Source organism: Danio rerio, chromosome 7, assembly GCF_052040795.2.
Source record: "Danio rerio strain M-AB ecotype USA chromosome 7, GRCz13ab, whole genome shotgun sequence".
Lineage (NCBI taxonomy): Eukaryota > Metazoa > Chordata > Actinopteri > Cypriniformes > Danionidae > Danio > Danio rerio.
Window position 1 is genome coordinate 4,639,251 of NC_141027.1, and position 22,592 is coordinate 4,661,842.

General features: G+C 43.2%; 2 protein-coding genes across 7 annotated transcripts in view; both read left to right on the forward strand.

Annotated features, from left to right (window-relative positions):
- si:ch211-272h9.3 overlaps nucleotides 1–22,592 on the forward strand; it is a 151,163-nt gene that overhangs the window by 79,566 nt on the left and 49,005 nt on the right.
- Nucleotides 833–22,059, forward strand: LOC147842953 (C-type mannose receptor 2-like). 6 transcript variants are annotated; one of them, XM_087260455.1, is made up of 7 exons: nucleotides 833–878; nucleotides 1,693–1,769; nucleotides 4,774–4,891; nucleotides 5,048–5,083; nucleotides 18,764–19,111; nucleotides 19,498–19,842; nucleotides 19,999–22,059. In XM_087260455.1, exons 4-7 carry the CDS (start codon nucleotides 5,050–5,052, stop codon nucleotides 20,358–20,360), a joined length of 1,089 nt encoding a protein of 362 aa, XP_087116581.1. In that variant the 5' UTR covers nucleotides 833–878; nucleotides 1,693–1,769; nucleotides 4,774–4,891; nucleotides 5,048–5,049; the 3' UTR covers nucleotides 20,361–22,059. The 6 variants fall into 6 exon arrangements, with proteins under 6 accessions (XP_087116581.1, XP_087116585.1, XP_087116584.1 ...); XM_087260459.1 differs by having other exon boundaries at nucleotides 19,527–19,842; XM_087260454.1 differs by lacking the exon at nucleotides 833–878 and having other exon boundaries at nucleotides 1,624–1,769; nucleotides 4,844–4,891.

A 22,592-nucleotide genomic window follows, 5' to 3' on the forward strand; every position in this document is an offset into this window, starting at 1 on the left:
AAAAACAAACCCTTTTTTGTGAGAACCGTCAATCCATATCTTTTGTAAAATAGTGATGTAAATAGCTGATATTTCTACCCTAGTCAGTCTGCTGGTAACATCTAGATCAGGTACGCGGCCTGCTGGAAGTGCGATATGCACATCAATATAGCAGCATTTTTTATGACACTGTATATCAATAATTTAAATTTTTACAGTGCTGTGACGGTTGGATTTAGGATGGGGGTAGGCAATGAAAAAATACTATTTATTGGGTAATTTAATAGATAACAAATAATACTCAGTACACCAACTGTTTTTACGTTACTGTGATGGTTGGGTTTAGGATTGGGGTGTGGGTAGACGTTAATAAAATACAATAAATGGTAAATTTAATAAATAACCATATCTAATCTAGCAACAACCCAGTCTGCTACATCATGTAACAGCAACAATGCATGTATGTACTACATGCATGTGTTCATGCGGCAGATGCTGCCGAGCTTAATAGCTTTACTAAAGCAAAATCTTCTGCTCCTTTGCAACTACGATGAGCAATGCATGATCATAGATAACAAGGTTAACCACATGCTTCAAGTCTTCTCCATTTTTTGGTGTATCTGTGATAGACTGTAAATGTAACTGTAAAATATAAAAGTTTAAGCAAAAATAGTGCACCCCAAATTATTTTTTTTAAATCTTTCTTTTAGTTTTATATTTAAAAAGACCTCAATAATTCTTGTGTTCTGTTACATAACCTGAAGTGTGTTCGGCAAGATGCCTGTAGAGGGCGCATTACACTAGCGCAATGAGGAAGTTATGTTCTGGTCAAAGGGCTATTAAAGAAAGCGCCAGAACGCAGCAGATCCTAATCTGTGTGTCTTGCATCTTTCTTACAGGTATGTAAAATCGGTTTATAACCCAATACTCATTTATATTGAAATCTAAGAGGTTCATAAACATCATACATGATGGTTGTGCAGTTAAGGTGATTGTTGAGTTCTAAAAATGAGTACTTTATGTGCAATTCAGTTTATGCAGTTACAAGTTGAATAATAGAGTTTACAATGCATCATACTTTAGAAACACAATGTGTTAATGAAAGATGTTTAATAACTTTTACTGTATTTTCTGTATAATCTGGATAGATTTGTCAGGTTAAACTGGATATTGTGCTATACTGATGTTACTCACTGCAGTTAAAGGGGTAAAAGAGAAAACACAAAATGGTGGTAGTCTAATGGGGTTAAAAACATTATAGATATATAAACGAAGACTGTTGATTTTGATAAATTGTATATTTAATCAAATTTATAATGTTGTTGTACTCTAGTGATGCTGATTTTTCTTTGTACAACACCTCACCATGTCTAAAATATATGTGTATCATTAAGATAAATTTATGTGTGAAATGAAGGCATATGGTGGTGGTAAGACACAAAAGGTGTTGAATTGTATACAGATGTTTATTGCTGCTTTAAAATGTATAAAGAGAAAATGTTAAGGTATTATGTTTATTGACTTCATGGATGAATAATTGTAATACTGTTATGTGAAATGTCCAGAAAGAATAATCTGTGAAGGAATACTGTTAATAGTTATTGACAAAACGTTTTGCACTTGCTATTTATGTTGAAAAAAAGAGAAAAGCTATTAAAGAAAGCGCCAGAACGCAGCAGATCCTAATCTGTGTGTCTTGCATCTTTCTTACAGTTACTGGCTCTCATACTTCACTGTCTGAGGCTGGTAACATATCTCTGTGGAAGAATTACAGCACCACAACTGTCCTGGTATGTATAATGTCAGTTGGTTTTAGTAGTTTTGTATGCATGTAGATAATTTGTCAGAGGACACATTTGCCACATCAAAAAAATAAAAAATAAAAAATATGATGTAGAGTTCTGCAGCTTCACTAACACTATAAATGAGCCCCAGGGCAATTAATGCACACCTTAATGCATTTTAAAAAAGCTACTGGAATTTTATATTTTTTGTGAATTTTTTTTTTTTAAGTGTAGAAATTTATTTTAGGATATCTACTTATAAACAGTTTAATATCTTTTTAAAGAATGTAGGCAATATGTCAAGGCAGCAGGTTGATGTTTTCATAATATGCATAATATCTCTTCATAGAACCCTATCATACACCCGGCGCAATAGTTGTTTGCTAGTTTAAGCCTGGCGCAAGAGTTGTTTAGACGTTTTGCGCCGTGCTGTTTAAATAGCAACTGCATTTGCGCTCATATGTGCGCCCATAGATGTTCTAGTCTAAAAAAGGAGGTGTGTTAAGGCGCAATGCTATTTTGAGGAACTATAATAGACTGTTCAATAGACCAGATCAAAGCAGGTCCATAGTCCAGCGCAGAGCGTGTCAGTTGTGCGCCTCGCTTAAACATTGCTTAATACACACAGGATGTACAGCAACACGCAAATACCTTCACTAATGAAAAAGAATTAAAGGATTCAAATAGTACAAAGCTTATTATTTTTTTTAGCTTAGATTAATATAATCTTCAATTTTTTAATCTTCATCTTGGGAGGCTTTTTCAGTTTATTCATGGTAATTGGCTTTTGTATAATGTTATCATTATTAACAGTATTTTTTTATTATGCATATGCATATTTATATTTGTTTTTATTAAAAACAAGCTTAAATTTGTCCACCTGTCAGGTTTTAGACCATATGGGCAACAGCATGTGTATTTGGAGTTATACAGCATGTGTATAACTCGGTTTTTTGACCACACTTCGTTATTTCTGTTCATTTATTCGTTTGCTGGAAATTAGAACTGAGTTTAGAAATAGTTTGGAAACAAATCTTTGCGCTTAACAAACGAAATTAAATATTTATAGGCAAATGGAAGTATGTGTGTACAAGTTTTCCTATCCAAGAGAGCAAAAGTGAAAGTAAAGAATGAGGAGGCTCATCTCTCATTCTCGCGCTGTAGATGCCCTGTTGAACCGTTTTCTCTCAAGTGAAGTGTTCAGTTTTTCCACAAAGTCTCTCATGTAAATAGCAAATGCGCTATGGCGCGAAACAACTGACTCTTAAAGGGAATGGGAGACAAGACTCTGATTGGTTTATTCTCAAAACACACCTATGACCAATAATGAGTCTGTCTGAAATCAGCACAACTTGGCTGATTGGATAAGCTGGTTGCCTTTCTGATACTATCAATCTTATCAGTAAACAAATATGTTCACTGGGAATCCTACTAGGGTTTGTGAGTTCACTGTTGTGAAGAAGGTGCTGTTTAAATGGCTGTTTAAAAAGTTTGAAAAGAAAGTCTTCCTATCAATGCCTAGTTCCACATTAAAAGAATAAAGACTATATTTATAGATGTTAAAATCAACTACTAGTTTCGTCTTCTTCCACATGGCTTGTGTTCAGCTTTTTCTCACTGTCTTTTTTTTAACATGAGTTTCTCCAAGCTGCTTTTTGTCTCCCAGTTCTCCTCCTGACTTTATCAGGAGTAATGTCATCCATGACATTCTCAACTTTTGAGTTAAAAAAATCAAGGAGATGCAAATATGCTTGATGTAAGCAATATGACCTTCATTAACTGCAGGAGCTGCTTCATTTAGGACTGCTGCACAACAACTGTGATCAAGCCAAGTTTCATTTCACGAGTTCACACTCACAGATATTTGACTAAATAGAAAATGCGTATTTGGCGTGCTGACCGGGGAGAGGGCTCTGAGCTCGGGAAGACAGTCTAACTCGTGTTATTCCCCTCATCAGGATAAAGAGAAATAGGGTGCGAAGTGCAGTGTCTAGCCCGGCTCCAGAATGCTCCCCCCTCAGATTTAAATAAGTATCTGGTTTAATAGTGTGGAGTTAGGGTGGTGGAGGGACGCTGAAGTCGAGAGAAACGGAGGTATAACGTGTTTGACTATTTATAGGGGTTTGCTCTTGAGCAGATTGGATAATAGAATGATTGTGTGTGTGTGATGATGAATTAGCCTTGTCAAAGAATGATCGTGCTCCTTCCGAAATTTGTTTATAAAACATCACTTAAAAACATTGCAATCAGGCAATTTGTGTTGACACATTGACTAGAAGTTATTGTTAAATAATCAAATGTTCAAAAGTGATAACAACAGTTTTATTTACTTTGTCTTTAGTAGTCCAATTTACATTTATTATGCACCAGATTAGAATGATTTGCTACACGACTTGAAGAAGCCTTAGACTTTGTCACATAATTAATGTATATTGGCCTAGAAAAGCTACAGACATGCATAGTTCCTACTTAAAGATACTGTTATCAAAGCTGGCACCCAACATAGATTACTGAAAGCTGTTATGTTCAGCAGTTTAAGACGGGGGGTTGTTGGTCCTAGAGCTGTGGCTCTCACAGGTGGAGGGCTAGTTGGGCATAGAGGTGGGTGTGGAGCTGGGCTTGCAGGAATGGAGTGTGAGCGTTTCGTTTCAGCAGTTCTTCCATTTTCTGTGAGAAACACACAAGAGGGGATCCTGGGGCCACTGCAGCCAGGGAGCATTTGAGATCCACCTGAGCTCAAGCTCCCCTCTCGCCCTGTGAATGGGAAAGAGCCCTGGGCTCGAGGATCCCTTGAGCTTAGGGCTCTCTTCCGAGACAACCTGCCAAACAAGCTTTTGATAGATCATCAGCTATATGTGAACTCTTGAAATATGGTTTGTTTATAAGAAAGAATCTAGTGTAAAATTGTATTGACTAACAGATGCCAGTGTAGAGCAGTATTAGCATAAAGAGATGAACAAATAAACAAATATAGAGGAAGTAAAACATTTATTGTGTCAAACATTTATAGTCATAAACAAATGATGTGATGTGCTGAATGACGGATGAGAGCAGATATAGAATAATCGAATTGTCTGAAGCTGCAGACAGAAACATCTTACTGAGGACAGAAACACACCACCTGTAAGGTAAGAACTACTCACGTTTACAGTCTTTACATAGGAATAGACTTATTTTTATATTGTCTTAAAGATTACAAATCATATGATGCTTTTATATAACAAGACCAATGTTTTACTCAAAGAACATGAAAGTATTTACATTTGTTTGTAATTTTTTATCAGAAATGGCCCAAACGATTTATTACGCTCTTCTCATTGGTGAGTGTGTTTGTATTTTTTTATGGGTAAGTTTTATTTTGCTGGGTCTTCACATGTGTAAATTACATACAAGGTAAAAAAACAAACAAACAAAAAAACAAGTCAATAAAGGCAAATCATCATCACACGGCCTGATATAAGGCTATACCTGTGTTAAACTCAGTGTTATGTCCTAAGATGTCATTTGAGTTGTGATGAGGACTCTGAGATGCAGCTAAACAAGTATGTAAGGGTTGTATGTAAAATAGGGAATTTTGCCCAGACAAACTGATGATATTAAGAGTGTCCATCAGTTTAAAGCTACAGCAGATTAAAACGTAGAGGATGTGGATCATTTTGACTCTGATTCTGTTGCTTTACACAGGAGACACACAAAAACACCCAATCAATCGTATGACTTTGCGAGGGAGAAAAAGAGTCATTTTTGCTAAATGTTTCCTAGCTAGTAAAATAACATCTCTGCAACATTTGCAGGAGTTAATCTTATTAGAAGGCTTTAAGAATTTAACTCAGGGAAATTTAGTGGTTCTTTTGTATTTACTAAAAGTGTCTTGCTTGGTGAAGATGGCTGTTTTGGCTGCCTCACACTGTTTTCCCTCTGTGTAACATCCAAAATTAGGCCTGCTCTTCAGTTGATTAACTGAACACAATGCCTTGTAATGTGCATACTTTCCCAAATAATGTTTCTAAAATTAAATCTGCAGTTAACGGTTAAGGGGAGTGTTTTTAATGTCTGGGAATAGATATGATTGCACACTGCCAGTTGCTAAACTATCAATATGGTTTCGTTGTATCCTTTGATTATCCCCCCCCCCCCCCCCCCCGCCTCATAAAAATGGATATTTTCAAAGCACAAATGCTCAAGGAAGTGGTGGATCGAGCTGCCAAGGTTCTAGTTCCTGAATCATGTCTACTGATATGTACTACTGATATGTACACTGTCTGTAGTGCCTGGCGTCAAGTCTGATCCTAGTTAAGAGTTTAAAACCTTTAAAAGTGAACCGTGACCATCTGATTACAAAGAGAAGACCTGACACTAGAAAAGTGTATAAAAACTGCAGACCTTGAGAAAACACCCAGGTCATGGGTGATCTGGGATGATGGATTGTTGGTGCCTAGGTAGAAACCAGACTGTGATGATGAAACGCGTCAGGAAGTCTGACAGTTAGTTTTATTTTTAGAATGCCGCACCCATGCGCTGAAACTGGCTCATGAAAATGTGATGTCCTGTCATGAGCCAGTTTCAGCATGTGAGGTGTGGCATTCATGTGTTGAAACTACCTCATCTAGGAGTGAAACAGCAATAAAAAGTTTCCAAATACTTCTATGACCTGGTGTTACAACCTCTTTGATGTTAGTCTAGGGTAAAAGTAATAACATTTAAGAGGTGTGGTACCTTTACAAGATGATGGGTGAAAACAAGACACAATCAACAAAACTGCCAACAAAAGTGATTTAATGTACAAAAAAGTGAAATCAGAATAATGCCCAAATATATATACACACCATAAGAAAAATATTTACAATAATAAAGTAACAAATTAAGCAAAGTATCAAACAAAATTAGGTCAACTCAAGAGTAAAGGGACGCCAGTGAAGCCAAATCAAAGAAATAAATATAACAAAACAATTCTAACTCATAAGCAAAACCCTTACCTCACTAGAACATGAAAAAAAGAAAAGAAAAATCTTCAGCGCCGAGCGCCGTAAACTTACCTATTCTGAACTAAAAACAAAACAAATACATAAGTGGCATTCACTTTCTTACCTGGTGTTTTAAACAATGGATTGACTACGTGTATGTAAAATGGAAGTCGTACGACATCTTCCCTGTCCTCCTTACTCTGAGGACAAAGTCAACTCTCAATAATCTGTTTTAGGTTTGAGCAGGTAAGAGTTGTGCCAAAGTAACAAACATACAATCGAATATAAATGTACAGAAATCACAATCTCGTTCAAAAATGGGCAGAAAATATACTAAATAATTTTATCCAATTGAAAGTTAAGCAAAATTAACGAATAACAAAATCATGTCGGCAAAAATACACAAAAACGGGATCAAAGGAAAAGCGCGCTGTCATCCGCTCTCCCTGGCGTCCTTATATGTGACAGCGCCACGTCACCCAATGATGAGTGACTGGTCTCCTGACCAATCAGATTCCGCGAAGGCGGACCTAAAGGATATGACAGGTAGAGATGGGGAGAGAGAAAGAGAGGGAGAGAGAAAAAGAGAGAGAGAACGAGACGCAAAAATTCCACCAATATACGGCAACCGTTACACCTGGTTTTAAATCTTCTGTGTCTGCTGTAAATCTTGTACAGTTTGCCAGTTCACAGAATAGTTTAATAAAAAAAATCCATTTATAGCACCTGGTCCACATTAGCTAACACTAAATTACCAATCAGACGACTCCTTAACCACTTAAAAAACCAGAGTATCTTACTTCAGCCATCTTCGTCTTGAAGAATCCCCCCTTCCACCCCTACTCCTCCTATTTCCTTGTCAGGGCAGCACGGAGGCCTAGTGGTTAGCACCACGGCCAAACAGCAAGAATGTCACCGGCTCGGACACTACCTGGCCAGGTCGGCGTTTCTGTGCGGAGTTTGCATGTTCTCCTTGTGTTTGCATGGGTTTTCACCGGGCTCTCTGGTTTCCTCCCACAGACCAAAAACATGTACCATAAGTAAATTGACAAATCTAAATTGATAGCATAGACACTTCATAGCATTAATCTACTTATCAAGCAGGGGAGTTCTTGAGACCTACCTGAACTCGGACTCTCCTCTCGCCCTACAATGGGGGTGGGGTTTCAGGGCTTTCTCCCAGGACAGCATACCAAACAAGCTCCATAATCAATCATCAGCTAAGGGCGAACTCTTGAATGGCACACATAATGCAAACAGCAATATAATGAGGGTACCTCACTGTAACAGCAAACATGGCAGTAATGAAAGGGTAGTCAGACAAAGCAATGGTCAGGGCAAAACAGAGAGATATCATCAATGAGTTTTCAGGCAGTGGTCAAAGCAGGCACCTTAGAATTGTAAATGATGAGACAACAGTGATGTGACGTTGTGCACCGAGGCTTCAAAGCATATACCAGAAAAATTACACATCTTGCAGTGAGGCAGTGTACCGGGGCTTGATTCATTTAGCCATTATAACGTTATGGGAAGCGTCGGAAGCTTCATTTTTTGCCTATACCCACATGATTGTCCATTTGAATCTTTTTGGCACGAGACTTCCGGTCTCATTCACTTCCATTCATTTTTAGACATTAAAAACTGCTCGTTTCGCTGTTTGATGTTGCAAACTGATATTTCCTTGTTATATTATTCTGCTTGGTCTGTATAGTCATGCAAACATTTGTTTGTAGAGCAAGTAGTTTGACAGTTTTTTTGTCGTTTATTATTCCTAGTTATTTCTCCCATAGACGACTGAAACGGAAGTTCTAAGACAATCGCGAAAACAGGCGCACTTCCGCATTTTAGAATAAGGTCAATAGCAAGACATTTGGCATCAATTACATACTTTTTTACTGTTTCAAAGCACTGCACCGATCCCACGCACCAGTAATTCAACTAAAATGCAATAGTAATTTATAGTAAAAAGTTTTTGAAAGTGTATGAGTGTATTATTCACAACTGTTTTTAAAGAATGCCACTGCATGTTATAGTATAGTGTGTAACAGAAGACAGCTGACGAATACTGAAACAAGGTCTTTTTCTCATAGCCTCCTCCTTATAGTATTTGCTTCCCATGCAGAAGGAGTGAGGGTGTGGGTGTAGGAATGGTTGGAATAGATAAATGTTAATACTTATGAATGCCTTGGATTTTACTACAGTCATCAGTGGTGTAATGTAACATACCTTATATGTAAAATAATATTTTTATATTGCTATTGTTGTTTTACTACATAAATGAGTTGGTCAGTTGTGAACATTTGACATTTTTGCAACACAATGCTTTCCCACACTTTAAGCAGAAGAGGTCCTCATCGAGCTCTGATTTGACAAGCTTTGTGTAAAGAAACATTTTGCGATACAATAGTGTTGAACGATTCACTGGTTCAGAAAGCTTAATTTCACCATCACTATGAGATGGGTTACTAACAGGAAAGCAGTCCGGGAGAAAGTTAAACGCTCAGAATTGTCTGCAGGCAAAACAAGACGGTCACTACGTAACCCTGGTTCCTCGAGGGGGGGGACTTCAATGTTATCAAAAACTTCCACTATGGGGATTTTGTCAGAAACCAATCATCTGAAAGAGTATTTCAATGGGCCAATGAGTTGGCAGCATCAGCGTGCACAGCTGGCAGCAATTACAATCATCTGTTATGTAAAGATGCCTGCCGTGCATTGCAAAGACTCCTTTTTTAGCTGAAGAGCTGAACATACCTGTCCTTACTTGCCTGTAAAGCACTTAAAGGCTTATTTATATTTTTGGGAAGTTGTAAAAAATACACCTTTTTAAGTTCTAGGAATTATAAAGTAAGACAGTACGTTGAGAAAAGGTGCAGTCCCAAAAGGGAGGATGCTGTAAAGGCCACCTGCTGCCCAAATGGCAAAATCAGCTTCACCCAAAGATTGTAAATTTTTACGTATGCATTAGGTGTCGCCCATCCCGCACATCTACAGATGTCTGTTAGAAAGGCGCCAAGTGCTCACGCTCAACAGATGCAATACTCCTAGTTAAGTACGCTCTCATTCCCGGGGATGCAGCTCACTCTGGTACAGAAAAGCGAAGAAGATGGTTCCACCATTCAGTGAGCCAACCTCGGACTTCCTGTCTGTCGATCATAACAGAAAAGGAGCTGCTTAGAGTTGTAAGCTCTAATGCGGTCACATCACTCACAGTGTGAACTGGACACAGCAAAAAAAGAGGCTGGGTCTGCCTCCTCCTTAAGAAGCGCTTGCAGGTCCACTACGTAGTCTAATGCTGTGTTTGCACCGGACGCGGAACGTGCGGATAAATCGCGCTATTCGCGATACGTTTAGGGCCGTGTCTAAGTCCACTACATGCTTTCAGAGGAGCATCCAGCTCTTTAAGCTCATAGACTCCTCCAAAAACTGAACCTGGATGATGGAGGTTTTCAGCTGTGCTTCTGACTGAGCCCAGCCCAGTTTGATGAACTTCTTGTCGGTGTCCGCTAGGGGATTTCCCCTGGGACGCCGACAACAGGCGATACGTCACAATCACGCCTCCACAAGAGCAAGCTCTTGATTGGTTAATGCGGCGCAAATGTCCGCTGAAGTTCAGATTTTCGAACTCGAGTGATTCAAGGTGCATTAAGCGCTTCAAACACGCAAATTGCTCAATTTGCGCCATGCCATTCGCACGTATCGCGCCATTCGCACCGCGGCATTCACGTCATTTGCACCGCGCCATTTGCGCGTATCGCGCCACTGGATGTCTAAAAAATTTCCCACAGTACACCAGCCACAGCAGCAGCAGTGCTAAAACCCGGAAGTCAGGAGATCCACAAATTTTTGTCATCATTACGATTTTTACAACAAACACGTTTTTATATATTCATAACCACGATCGTGTTTTACTGTCATGCTTAAAAAAAAAAAAAACGATAAAATAAAGCCGCTAAATTTCGCAATCTATAATCCATAATCATAACTCCTCTACAGCAGACCCACAACATTCTGACACTCGATGACACTGGAATACCCTGTCAGAAAAGTGGCTGGAAATGAGATTTTTACAGTGTCTGCAATAATGTTAGTGTTGTTTTCGTGTGTTTACATAGATGAATATGGCCACTGTCTACATACACAGTACAGTTAGGAGCTAATTGGCACATTATATCGTCATAATGACATAACATATGCCAATGATTTCCTAAAGATAAATACCAAAAATTAACACAAGTGGAATCACTACAGCTGTCGTGAACGTCTAAACTCATATGAAGCAAAAGATCACGATGACATCTGATGACGTGTGCAGGTGCTGTAGTGCTGTCCCAAGTCTTAGGGGTAAATTTTGAAGCCCTTCCCATTGGCTCTTCCAACAGAGGGTTAAGGGGTAGGGGTACTAAAATAGAATTGGGATTGGGCTGTTGCCTCGATGTTGGATTTTGGTCACTTTCCTACACAACCTAAAATCAACAAAATATCAATGTAATTTTATGTCATTATTGGACGTCAAAATAACATTATCTTTAGACGCTGGTGACCTAAATCTAACCCAATATTAATGTCATATAGTGTTGTGTGTCTGCTAGGCATGTCATGACAATGCTAAAAACAAGTTCTGTCAACTTGTGTGGTCGAGGCCAGTAGTACAATTGTTCATTCATTAATTTTCTTGTCAGCTTAGTCCCTTTATTAATCCGGGGTCGCCACAGCGGGATGAACCGCCAACTTATCCAGCAAGTTTCTACGCAGCGGATGCCCTTCCAGCTGCAACCCATCTCTGGGAAACATCCACACACACACTCATACACTACGGACAATTTAGCCTACCCAATTTAGCCTACCCAATTCACCTGTAGCGCATGTCTTTGGACTGTGGGGGAAGCCGGAGGACCCGGAGGAAACCCACGCGAAGGTAGGGAGAAAATGCAAACTCCACACAGAAACGCCAACTGAGCCGAGGCTCGAACCAGCGACCTTCTTGCTGTGAGGCGACAGCACTACCTACTGCGCCACTGGCTCGCCTGTACACTTGTTTAATCAGTGTTAAACCCTGTAAAAGGGATACAGATGGATACTTTTATTTTACTTAATCAATATATTTTATTAATCAATCAATGTTTTGGAACATCGTGAAGCCTCTGATTTGCTCTGACAGGTGTATGAACATGAAAAAGTTCAGTATTGACTAATCTATGTACCTGCTTCAAATACCACATATATACATTCATGTGATACTTTGTGTTCTTTTTGTATGCCATTGTAGTTCACTGTTTTTTTTTTTTTTTTTACAATCATTCAGGTTAAATAAAAAAAATAAAAACAATTAACAAAATGTTCAAATCAATCCTAAAACAAAAAGCCAGTGGAGTGAGGCTAGTACTGCAGTAATATGCTTATGTTTCTAGTCCCAGTTTCTGGTTGAGCTGCTGCATTTTGGACTAACTGTAAGTGCTAAAAAGATGATTGATTTAATTCAACATATGAACAATTACAGTAGTTTAGTCTTGATTAGTGCTATCACATTACCAAAACATTCATTCATTTTCTTGTCGGCTTAGTCCCTTTATTAATCCGGGGTCGCCACAGCGGAATGAACCGCCAACTTATCCAGCAAGTTTTTACGAAGCGGATGCCCTTCCAGCTGCAACCTATCTCTGGGAAACATTCACACACATTCACACACACTCATACACTACGGACAATTTAGCCTACCCAGTTCACATGTACTGCATGTCTTTGGACTGTGGGGGAAACCGGAGCACCCGGAGGAAACCCACGCGAGGGCAGGGAGAACATGCAAACTCCACACAGAAACGCCAACTGAGCCGAGGTTCGAACCAGCGACAGCACTACCTATTGCGCCACTGCCTCGCCATTACCAAAACATGTCGTTTTTAAAACACCTAAATATCACAATTCCAATACTGAATCAACACTATGTAGGTGGGGAAATAAAGAGCAAGATTTTTTTTCTCATGGTTTAACACTCGCAAAATGCTATAGGCAGTGGGGTATCTATGGTCCATGGTGTGTTAAATTTCTTCACTGGTGTTTAGAGTTTAGGCCAGAAGTGTTCGATGCTATTGTAGAAGCAGCTCAACTTCTGACACATTCAAGGGAGTAAGGTAGGAACCGAAGAACGTTCACCAACTTTAATTATAAGGTAAACACAGAAACTAAAGTATCTATCTGTGTCTTTCTGCAAAATCAACAGTTTGTAAAACCCTCCAGTAACTGGCCTCACTTTGCTTCTAAGCTGACAAGACTTGGAACACAGAACTTGCAATCCACGTCATTGCGACGTGTAGTAAAATATTTTGATAGATGTGAATCAGGGTCTATGTGGAGAAGAGTAACCAACTGTTCCCCTTCGGTTGGGGAACTTCAGTGCCATGAATGGGAGGATTCGGATCAGAAGCCGCTTATCTGGAGAGTATTGAACGGGCCAATGAATGAAATTAATTGGCAGCGTAAGCTTGCGCAGGTGTGCGACATCTGCAATTATCTCAGCATATAAGCACACCTGAGCCAGCAGACGCCATCCTTTTCGCTTCAGATCCTTTCTGAGTGAGTCGATGAGGGTTCCTCTTGCTGATCAGCACTTCAGAGCGAACGAGTGTGTCTCCCGGTCCAGAGTGGGTCTTCGCGGTGGCAGACGGTCGAGCTGGGTTACTCCCTTGCCTGCGGTTCTTTGGGTCCGGTCCTCCAGAGCGGTGCGTATAGTTGCAACTTTCCTAAAAGAGCAACACAGTCGTGCAGCACGTCCTTTTCAGGATGGCGCTCCGACTGTGCGTTTCTGGATGCGGGGGTTTCCTGTCTCCGGATGATGGACACGATCACTGCATTGCATGTTTGGGGGTCCAGCATGTTAATGCGGTGCTCGCGGGCGGTTCATGTCGTCATTGCGATGCCATGACCGTTGCACAGCTAAGATCGCGGCTAACTTTCGCAAGAGAGCGAGCCACCCCAGTTGCCTCCTGTTCTAAAAAAGCAGCGGGCGCTCGGGCAGATCTGAGGGTTTCAGCGGGAGCTAATCCGCCGCCCACGGGCTCGCGGACCTCTCGCTCCTCACGGCGCTCCATCCAAGCTTCGGGTGGTGAGAGTGATCCGTCTAACCAGATGGTAGCTCTCACACTCGCTGACACCGGAGATCAGATGTCCTCCGCGGCATCGGAGGGTGGGCTTTCACTGTCCGACGAAGATCCGGACCCGCTCGCCCCCTCCGGGCAGGTGAGCGCTGTCAAATCGGATCCTGAAGCGGACATGTTAGCCGTGCTTTCCCGGGCTGCTTCGGCCGTGGGGTTGGAGATGGTTTATCCCCCAGCTCCGCGGCCGGACCGACTAGATGGGTGCTACGTAGAGGACCAGAAGGCGAAGCCTTCGAAGCCTCTCGTCCCCTTCTTCCCGGAGGTGCACAGTAGGCTCACGCAGTCCTGGAGGGCACCTTTCTCTGCCCGTGCTGCGAGTGCCTCCGCCCTCACCGCCCTTGACGGCGGAGCTGCCAGGGGGTATGAGGCGATCCCGTCAGTGGAGCGCGCTATCGCGGTCAATCTTTGTCCGCGCGGCGCCTCTACGTGGCGGGGTTTGCCCCGCCTCCCGTCCAAAGCCTGTAGGTTGTCTGCCTCCCTCGGAGCCAGAGCTTATAAGGCTGCGGGCCAGGCTGCTTCTGCTTTGCACGCGATGGCCACCTACCAGCGCTACCAAGCGCAGGCGCTGGCCGAGCTGCACGAGGGCGGGTCCAACCCAAGCTTATTACATGAGCTGCGCACCGCGACCGACTATGCTCTTCGGACTACTAAGTCCGCCGCGTGTGCGATGGGGAGGACGATGTCCACACTTGTGGTTCAGGAACGCCACCTCTGGCTAAACCTGGCCGATATGCGCGACGTTGACAAAGTTCGCTTTCTTGACTCGCCCATATCCCAGGCTGGCCTGTTCGGCGACACCGTCGGTGAATTCACCCAGGAATTCAAGGCGGTGAAAGAGCAGTCGGATGCGATGGGCAATGTCATCTATCGGCGTGGCCGTAAGCCCGCTCCGCCCGCCGAGCCATCCACCTCCGCTGTTCCTCGCCGAGGGCGCCCGCCAACGAGTGCTGCCCCGCCCCCGCCTACGCCTCCGGCCAAGCGGGCGCGTTCACCTCGAAAGCAGGCAGCCCCTCCTGCCCAGGGCGCCGTTAAGTCCGGTAAACGGACCGCGAAGCGTCCCTGAGACAGGCCATCCGGAGAAGAGGAAACTTGCTCTTTCCCCACTGGAGGGCGGGGCCCCGATAACAACGGTACTTTTCAGTGCCACCAAAACATCAGTAAAAGAGCACTTTTTCCCTTCCCCGGATGTGACTGCACGAGTTCTGCCAGTCCGGGACGCGCTGCCTTCCGGCTCGCAGACTCTACGTGCTTCGCCAGTGGCTCACGAGCGCTGGGGGGACGGTCTCCCTTCCCTCAGCCCTCCAGCCCCCTCTCCGGAGTCAGGGTGCGGAGCCAGAGCGAATCGCTCTCCTCCAGCTTTTCCGCGGGACCCTCGTGCTTCCCGGATCAGCACACCCACTCCGCGCTGCCCCACCGCTGGTACGTCAGCGATTGTAGCGATGACTCCATTAGCGAGGGCTCTGCCTGCCTGGTTAGCGCGGGCCAGCCCCTCGCGGTGGCTCATACGCACAATCAGACTCGGTTACGCGATTCAGTTCGCGAAACGGCCCCCCAAGTTTACGGGCGTGTATTTCTCCAGGGTCAACCCCCTGTCCGCCCCTGTCTTGCGAGAGGAGATTGCTGCCCTCCTGGCGAAGGGTGCAATCGAGCCGGTTCCTACAGCCGAGATGGAGAGTGGGTTTTACAGCCCATACTTCATCGTACCCAAAAAGAGCGGTGGGTCCCGGCCAATCCTAGATCTGCGCGTTTTGAACCGCTGTCTGCACAAGCTGCCGTTCAGAATGCTCACGTAGAGGCGCATTCTCCAATGCGTTCGTCCTCGGGATTGGTTTGCAGCCATAGACCTGAAGGACGCGTATTTCCATGTCTCCATTCTTCCACGCCACCGCCAATTTCTGCGGTTTGCGTTCGAGGGTCGAGCGTGGCAGTACAAGGTCCTCCCCTTCGGGCTCTCTCTGTCTCCGCGGGTCTTCACCAAACTCGCGGAGGGTGCCCTAGCGCCCCTTCGGCTCGCGGGCATTCGCATACTCAGTTATCTCGACGACTGGCTGATTTTAGCCCACTCGCGGGAGCAATTGATTATGCACAGGGACGAGGTGCTTCGGCATCTCCGCCTACTGGGGCTTCAGGTCAACCGAGAAAAGAGCAAACTCGCCCCCGTGCAGAGGATTTCTTTTCTCGGGATGGAGCTGGACTCGATCACCATGGTAGCGCACCTCTCCGAGGAACGCGCTCGCCTGTTGCTGAACTGTCTGAGGGAGCTCGACAGCAAACTAGTGGTCCCACTGAAGTTCTTTCAGAGGCTCCTGGGGCATATGGCATCCGCAGCCGCCGTCACGCCGCTCGGGATGCACTGGCCCACAGCTGGCCTCGGGGCATGCGCAAGTATGCGTTTCCCCCAGTGAGCCTGCTCGCGCAGTTTCTGTGCAAGGTCAGGGAGGACGAGGAACAGGTTCTGCTAGTTGCGCCCCTTTGGCCCAACCGGACCTGGATATCAGAGCTCTCACTCCTCGCGACGGCCCTCCCCTGGCGGATCCCTTTGAGAGAGGACCTACTCTCTCAGGGACAGGGCACCATCTGGCACCCTCGCCCCGATCTTTGGAACCTCCACGTGTGGTCCCTAGACGCGAGGAAGACTTAGGTAACCTACCGACTGCGGTGGTTAATACCATCACTCAGGCTAGAGCCCCCTCCACGAGGCGCGCCTACGCCCTGAAGTGGAGTCTATTCACTGAATGGTGCGTCTCTCGCAGAGAAGACCCCCGAAATTGCCAGATTAGTGTTGTGCTCTCTTTCCTTCAAGAGAAGTTGGACAGCAGGCTGTCGCCCTCCACTCTCAAGGTTTACGTGGCCGCCATCTCCGCTTATCATAGCGCGGTAGCTGGCGGCACCGTGGGAAAGCATAACCTGGTCATCCAGTTCCTTAGGGGTGCTAGGCGAATTAATCCATCTCGCCCCCCTCTCATGCCCTCTTGGGATCTCGCCCTCGTTCTCACGAGTCTGCGATCCGATCCCTTTGAGCCACTCGAATCAGTATCTCTAAGATTTCTGTCCCTGAAGACAGCTCTGCTGGTTGCGTTGGCCTCCATCAAGAGGGTCGGGGACCTGGAGGCATTTTCGGTCAGTGACTCGTGCCTGGAATTCGGGCCGGATTACTCTCACGTTATCCTGAGACCCCGCCCCGGTTATGTGCCCAAGGTTCCTACCACCCCCTTTAGAGATCAGGTAGTGAACCTGCAAGCGCTGCCCCCGGAGGAGGCAGACCCAGCCCTTTCTTTACTTTGTCCAGTTCGCGCTCTGCGCATTTATGTGGACCGTACTCAGAATTTTAGATCATCTGAGCAGCTCTTTGTCTGTTATGGCGGTCGGCAGCAGGGAAGTGCCGTATCGAAACAAAGATTATCCCACTGGATTGTGGATGCCATTTCACTCGCTTATTCGAGTCGAGGTCAGCCGTGTCCCCCGGGAGTACGTGCACACTCCACTCGGAGCGTTGCATCCTCTTGGGCGCGTGCACGCGGCGCCTCTCTAACAGACATCTGTAGAGCTGCGGGCTGGGCGACACCCAACACATTTGCAAGGTTTTACAATGTGCGAGTGGAGCCGGTTTCCTCAAGGGTATTAGGTAACCCTTTGGTGATTGAGGAGACAACTCGGTAGGGTGTTGAAACACGCTTGCTGCGCCATTCTCCCTAACACGGAGGTACGTGTGCCTTTTTTATCTGTCAGTAAAGTTCCCCGTCAGGTGAGCCCTGCAGATTCCTCCGTGGCCCCCAGCACTGACTCAGCGGAGGAGTCACTTGCTGGCCCACTACGTTGTAGGTCTGCCCGCTGGTCAGCCCGCGTTTTGGGTATAGGTGCCTGCTATGCGTGATCCCCACTAGGCGATCCCATATGCTTATTCCGCCACGGTTAAGTCCCCCCCCTGGGCGGACCCGTGTCTTCCCTCTCCGCTAACCACTCTTTGCTATGCGTACTCCCCCTTTTTAGGGCTAGTCCATAGGTAAATTCTGCCATCTATCCCCCCCTTGGGTAACGGATGGCCTCCGCAGCGTCCTCCCTATCGGGATTGCACGACTTCCCAAAAAATATATCTAAATCCGTAAAACTTCTGTTGAAGTAGGATAAATTAGGGCCAGGGACACGTTGGAGGACCGCGCCCCCCATGATGTGGGTGCGTCACGCTTGCTTGACTATCTCCTCATCGGGGGTGTTGGTAAGGTGCAGTCATTATGGCGCTTTCCATATTCTCCCATTCATGGCACTGAAGTTCCCCAACCGAAGGGGAACGTTCGAGGTTACAGAAGTAACCCTTCGTTCCCCGAGGAGGGGAACGGAAGTGCCATATTCCGTCGCCATAATGACTGTCCCTTAGCTGTTTGAAAGTCTCTTCAGCTTAAAAGGATGGCGTCTACTGGCTCAGGTGTGCTTATATGCTGAGATAATTGCAGATGTCGCACACCTGCGCAAGCTTACGCTGCCAATTAATTTCATTCATTGGCCCGTTCAATACTCTCCAGATAAGCGGCTTCTGATCCGAATCCTCCCATTCATGGCACTGAAGTTCCCCTCCTCGGGGAACGAAGGGTTACTTCTGTAACCTCGAACGTTCGAAGGCCATGTCACATCATTCGTGTGCACTTGATGCAGAAGTATAAATCAGCCTGAAAGCATAACACGAATACTGTGAACGCACTGCATTTGCTCCAATTGCATCTACTGTACCATGCAAGATTAAATAATTCAGCTCAAGCTAAAAAGTAATATGAGGATGAAAACCTCCCATCAGTAAAGCAGAGCAAGTGATGCAGTTACTCTGCCTTTGGTGTGAACAGATTGTCAATGTTCTGAAAAACATTAACCCAGAGCATCTCTTTCACAGCTCTCTGCTCCATATCTGAATGTGTTCAGCGTCAGTATCACTTTATAAATGAGAAGAAGACCTGGACTGAAGCTCAGAGATACTGCAGAGAGAAATACACAGATCTGGCCACTGTTGACAACATGAACGATTTGATTGAGGTGAACAAGAGTGGGAATAATGGCGTTTTCTGGATTGGTCTGAAGAAGACAAATGATTATAATTGGCATTGGTCTTCGGGTGATCCTGTGCTCTTTCTGATCTGGGAAAATAATCAACCAGATAAGAATAGTAATTGTGCTGTGATGAGAAATGGACAATGGCACAAAGAGTCATGTAGTAACGCCTCATTCTTCATCTGCTACAACAGTAAGTACAAACTTTTACTGTCACAAACATTCATTTAACAAAAGATGCTTTAAATAGAAATTTAATTAAATGAACACAGCAAAACAAAAATTGGATATTTTACATCATAGTTCAGTCAAATTTACGTTATAATGTTGTGGTAGATATTTCTGACAAAACTACTATTGACAAAGGCAAACAGATAAAGTGATTCCGAATGATAGTTTAAAAGGTCATAGCTTAATAAGCTAATATAGTAGTCAATAGCCATTTTCCAAATCAACATGAACTCATGACAACTTGACTTCTGTAACACAGGAATACCTTTAACATCTGCTTCTCTTCACATACAAAGTATACAGCAGAATAAGAATAAACTCATTACAAATATTTTTATTTTCCTAAAGTGAGCACTGAACTGGTGTTTGTTGATCAGATGATGAACTGGAGAGACGCTCAGAGTTACTGCAGACAGATGCACATTGATCTGGTCAGTGTGAGGAACCAGAAGGAGAATCAACAGCTGGAGAAGTTCATTAATGACAGAAACTCATCTGGATCTGCAGTCTGGATCGGTCTGTTCAGAGACTCATGGAAGTGGTCAGATCAGAGCAACTCCTCATTCAGATACTGGAAAACTGGTCAACCTTATGATCAATCTCATGAAGAATGTGCAGTGATTGAAAAGTACACTCAGGGCCAATGGGCAGACTACACTTGTGAACATCAGTTTCCATTTGTGTGTCATGAAGGTGAGCAGATCCTCCAAACACACTCAATCCATCATCAGCTCCAGATCTCTTAAAGTTGACTCTACATGTCTGACATGACAAATTCCTCCACAGTGTTTGTTCTGCATGTTGTTGTTGATCAGTCTCTCTCTAGTTTCTGCTTTGTTTTGTGTCCAGATAAACTGATTGTGATCCAGCAGAATCTGTCGTGGTCTGAAGCTCTGAGATACTGCAGACAGCATCATGTCGATCTGGTCTCGGTTCAGTCAGTGGAGATGCAGTATAAGGTGATGAACGTGGTTAAACTGGCGTCTACTGAGGCGGTGTGGTTGGGTTTACGTCACTCCTGTGCTTTGGGCATCTGGTTCTGGGTGAGTGGAGAGACCGTGTGCTATCAGAACTGGGCTCCAGGGAACGGCACATCAGAGGAGGACTGTGAGCCCACAGTGAGATCTGGAGCAGTTCAGTCTGGAGGAGATCAGACCTGGATCAGCTGTCCTGAAACTCACAAACTCAACTTCATCTGCAGAAACTACTGAGAGTGAAGAAGTAAGATGATGGATGTGCTCTGTTTTTTATCATTGGATTTTGAAGTAATCATTTTACATAATAGAATCAACTTCGATAGGCATTATTGCCTTACAATGCTTCACACTTACTGCAAACGCATCATTTCACTTGCTTTTATGTAATCTACCTGCATGGACACTTAATTTCACACTATTTGTGAATCTTGCTTTAGCTTTGTGGGGATTTCAAATCTTTGAGAAACTAGAAGGAGTCATGAATTCATCGAGTCAAGTTTTGTTATGTTATACCTCATGCAAAATGATTTTAATTTTCATTGGTTTGTCATTAGAGTGAGCCTTCCATGAACCCATGTCTATATAATTACCATCTGACCTCTGATCAGTTTTATACATTCTTAAATACTTGACTTAAAACATAAACTAACAAAAATACTGCTATTACACAAATACAAATATTACACAGCACATTTGACTTTATTTAAGCACTTCAGGAAAAAAAAAAACTGAATAACATTGTGAAGTAAACAGTTCATTTAAGGCGTTTGGGGTTTGTGGTGTTTTTATCCTTTGTTAAAACAAGCTTTATAAACTCTGTGGTATATATTTATTTCAGAATACAAGGTCTTATTCTGCTATCTTAAGTTTCGTGATGGATCATCTATAATGCCTTTGGATAAAATTTTCTGTTACTTGAGTAAATGATTTATATCAATGGGTTTAAATATATAAATTTTTTTAAGGGGGGGGGGGGGGGTTGGCATTATTATGTCTTTTAATATTGTACTTTACTTTAAATTTAAATGAAGTATGTGTTTTCTTGTGTTTTATGGATGCTTGTATGATACTGTGGATAATTCCTTTTCACCTTAGAGTTTATTTTATTATTTATATCATGCCTTTATATTAAAATAAATGATTGAATGTGGATCACTGAGCACTATATACATCAGTGAAACTATATAATTATACACCTGCTGAAATAAACATGTAAAACAAGTAATCAGTTGTTTATACTGTTTTTACATCTGAATTGAATATCATTTTGGTAACTGTAAGAGTTGAAATATTACAAATATTCTGATATCTTTGACAATTCAAAACATGAGCTGAAAACAGAGACTGGTGACTTCACAACCCAGCAAGGGGGAATGCGGGAAAAACCAGTTCCTGCTGCATTTGCATCTGAGTATGCTGAAACTCAGCTTCATCCCCCCATCTCACACATATGGTCATTTCAATGTTTGAACGTTCTAGATTAACCAAACTGACTTTAACTATCATGTTTGATATCATTTGAAATGTCTCAGTGCGATTGGTACAATGGTCTCATTCTCTCAGAAATAGACATAATCAAAACAATAAATATATAACTTCAGGCATCTTTTGAACCACTGTGAAGGGTGTGACTTTCCACAGGCAGCACCAAGTGTGAAAGCTCTTTTGTTATGCACACACCCTTCCTTGAGGGAATTCTTGGATTATTTAAGGTAGGGTTTGAGAAAGGCTCAGGGCGATTCTGCCTAACCAGATCAGCCCATAACATGGCATGCTCCATGTTATGTATATTTCAAAGTCAGGAATGCATCTTTTTCATCTTGGATTTATCTTTGATAATTTGATGTTTTGTATTGATCGTTTATGAATTGACTGATTGAATTTGGCATAATACATTTACCTGACTAATAAATTGTTATGTTTTGAATGATTCAAACAGAGTTCGTGTTATTATCTTTAGTAGATTGTGGTAATTTCATAGCACCACAAGCCCCTGTACAGGTTAGTAGCGGACTAGAACACAGTAGACGGAGCATTGCGGCACGCTATACGATGTCTTTAGAGCTCCGACTAACAAATTGGCATTTATTCATGTATACTTAGGCTGTAAAAGGATATCTAAGGGGATAGTCCTTCACCCGATAAACTTATAATACTATTTAGATAGTATAGTGATTATTCAAAGTTACTAATAGTTTAAGTACGACTGGTCTGCTTAATTCTATAGTAATGATCATTATATGACTAAATAGCTCTGTCTGATTTAGGAGGTAGCAGACCTATGTGGACCGCATAAAAAATATCCTAATCTGAGTAAGTAGGGTTCTGCCTTTTTAGGATAGCGGTCAATCGCCACTGTTTAGTGACCAAGACTGACATGCTTGTGCTTAAGAAATTGTATACTCGGCCGGTACAAGATTCAGGATGTTATAGGAATCCCAATGAACGAGAATAACATAAAATAAT

What these genes read in the sequence shown, in the direction of transcription:
- LOC147842953 (XM_087260455.1), top strand. Translation starts at nt 5,050, where the DNA reads ATGGCCCAAACGATTTATTACGCTCTTCTCATTG. An exon ending in TTATTACGCTCTTCTCATTG is followed by an intron (nt 5,084 to 18,763) that starts GTGAGTGTGTTT and finishes TCTCTTTCACAG; the next exon opens with CTCTCTGCTCCATATCTGAA. An exon ending in ATTCTTCATCTGCTACAACA is followed by an intron (nt 19,112 to 19,497) that starts GTAAGTACAAAC and finishes ATTTTCCTAAAG; the next exon opens with TGAGCACTGAACTGGTGTTT.